Here is a 1163-nt window from a genome sequence, read left to right as displayed (position 1 = left end):
ATGACCCCGCGGCCCCCTCACCTTGCTCTTGGCCGTGCAGACGAAGGTGACGTCGGCCCCGGGCTTCACCCGCTGCACTCTCTTCTCCTCCACCGTCACGGTGATGGGCTTGCTGGGGGTTTCTGCGCCCGGGAGGGAGAGGGGTGAGCCGCGGTTTTCGCCCTCCCAGCGCCAGCGCCACCCTCCCCRGGCTCCCTACCGGTGACGATGACTTCGGCCCGGCTGGCGTTGCTGTGCTGCAGGTTGCGGCAGGAGCAGATGTAGACGCCGGCTTCGGAAGGCTGGATGCTGGCAAAGTGCAGCTCCTCGCCTAGGGGCACGGGGCGGGTGAGAGCCCACCGCCGCCGCCACCGCCACCGCGGTGTCCCCCGCCGCGGCCCCGCCGGCCCCCGTTACCTTCGCGCCGGCTCTGGGCGCCGCCGGGCAGCGGCCGCCCGTCTTCCCGCGACCAGTAGTAATAGAAAGGGGGGTCGCCGCTGGCCTGGCACTGCAGGGTCACCGGGCTGCCTTGGGCCACCGTGGTCCTCGGCGGGTGGACGCGCACGGCGAGAAGGGTCCGGTCTGCGGCGGGGAGAGAGAGCGGCGGGGGTCAGGGCGGGCGCCGCCGCCCCGGCGCTGCCCTCCGCCGCGCCGAGCCTCCCCGACTTACCCACGGGCAGGCACTTCTGCCCCCGCACGTTGGGGTCTCCCGCGTAGCCGGGCGCGCATCTGCCGGGGAAAAGCGGGGGGGGGGGGGAACATCACGGGTCGGGCTCCGCGGCGCCCCGCGGTTAAGGGGCCGCGGCGGGGAGCGCGCCGGCGGTACTCACTGCTCGCAGTACTGTCCGGCGTAGCCGGGCTCGCAGGCCGTGCAGCGGTACCCGCCGCCTCCCAGACTCTCGCACGTCCGCGAGAACCTGCGGGGAGGGAGAGGCGCTGGCCACGGCGGGGGCACCCGAAAGCACCGCGCGGTGCCCACGGCTAAGCGGCGGCACCTCGGCGCCGTCCACCCCCCCTCCCGCGCGAGCCCCGGGCGCTCACTGGTTTTCGGGGTGGAGCAGGGGGCAGGCGCAGGGCTGGCAGTCCTCCGGCGTGCCGGCCGTGGCGTCGCCGTAGAAGCCGGGCGAGCAGCGCTCGCAGAACTCGCCCGCCGCGTGGTGCAGGCAGCTCTGCGGAGAGGAGCG

General features: G+C 74.9%; 1 protein-coding gene across 1 annotated transcript in view; it reads right to left on the bottom strand.

Moving 5' to 3' along the window:
- HSPG2 (heparan sulfate proteoglycan 2) overlaps positions 1-1163 on the bottom strand; it is a gene marked incomplete at its 5' end in the record, with an annotated part of 24170 nt that overhangs the window by 19168 nt on the left and 3839 nt on the right. The window contains 6 exons of the mRNA XM_026057039.1: positions 27-122; positions 200-310; positions 397-561; positions 650-708; positions 810-896; positions 1021-1146. Coding sequence (XP_025912824.1) covers positions 27-122; positions 200-310; positions 397-561; positions 650-708; positions 810-896; positions 1021-1146 — 644 coding nt within the window. The remainder of the gene's footprint in view (positions 1-26; positions 123-199; positions 311-396; positions 562-649; positions 709-809; positions 897-1020; positions 1147-1163) is intronic.

Source organism: Apteryx rowi, unplaced genomic scaffold (assembly GCF_003343035.1).
Source record: "Apteryx rowi isolate R43461 unplaced genomic scaffold, aptRow1 scaffold_1359, whole genome shotgun sequence".
NCBI lineage: Eukaryota > Metazoa > Chordata > Aves > Apterygiformes > Apterygidae > Apteryx > Apteryx rowi.
This window is presented reverse-complemented; position numbering and strand designations above follow the sequence as displayed.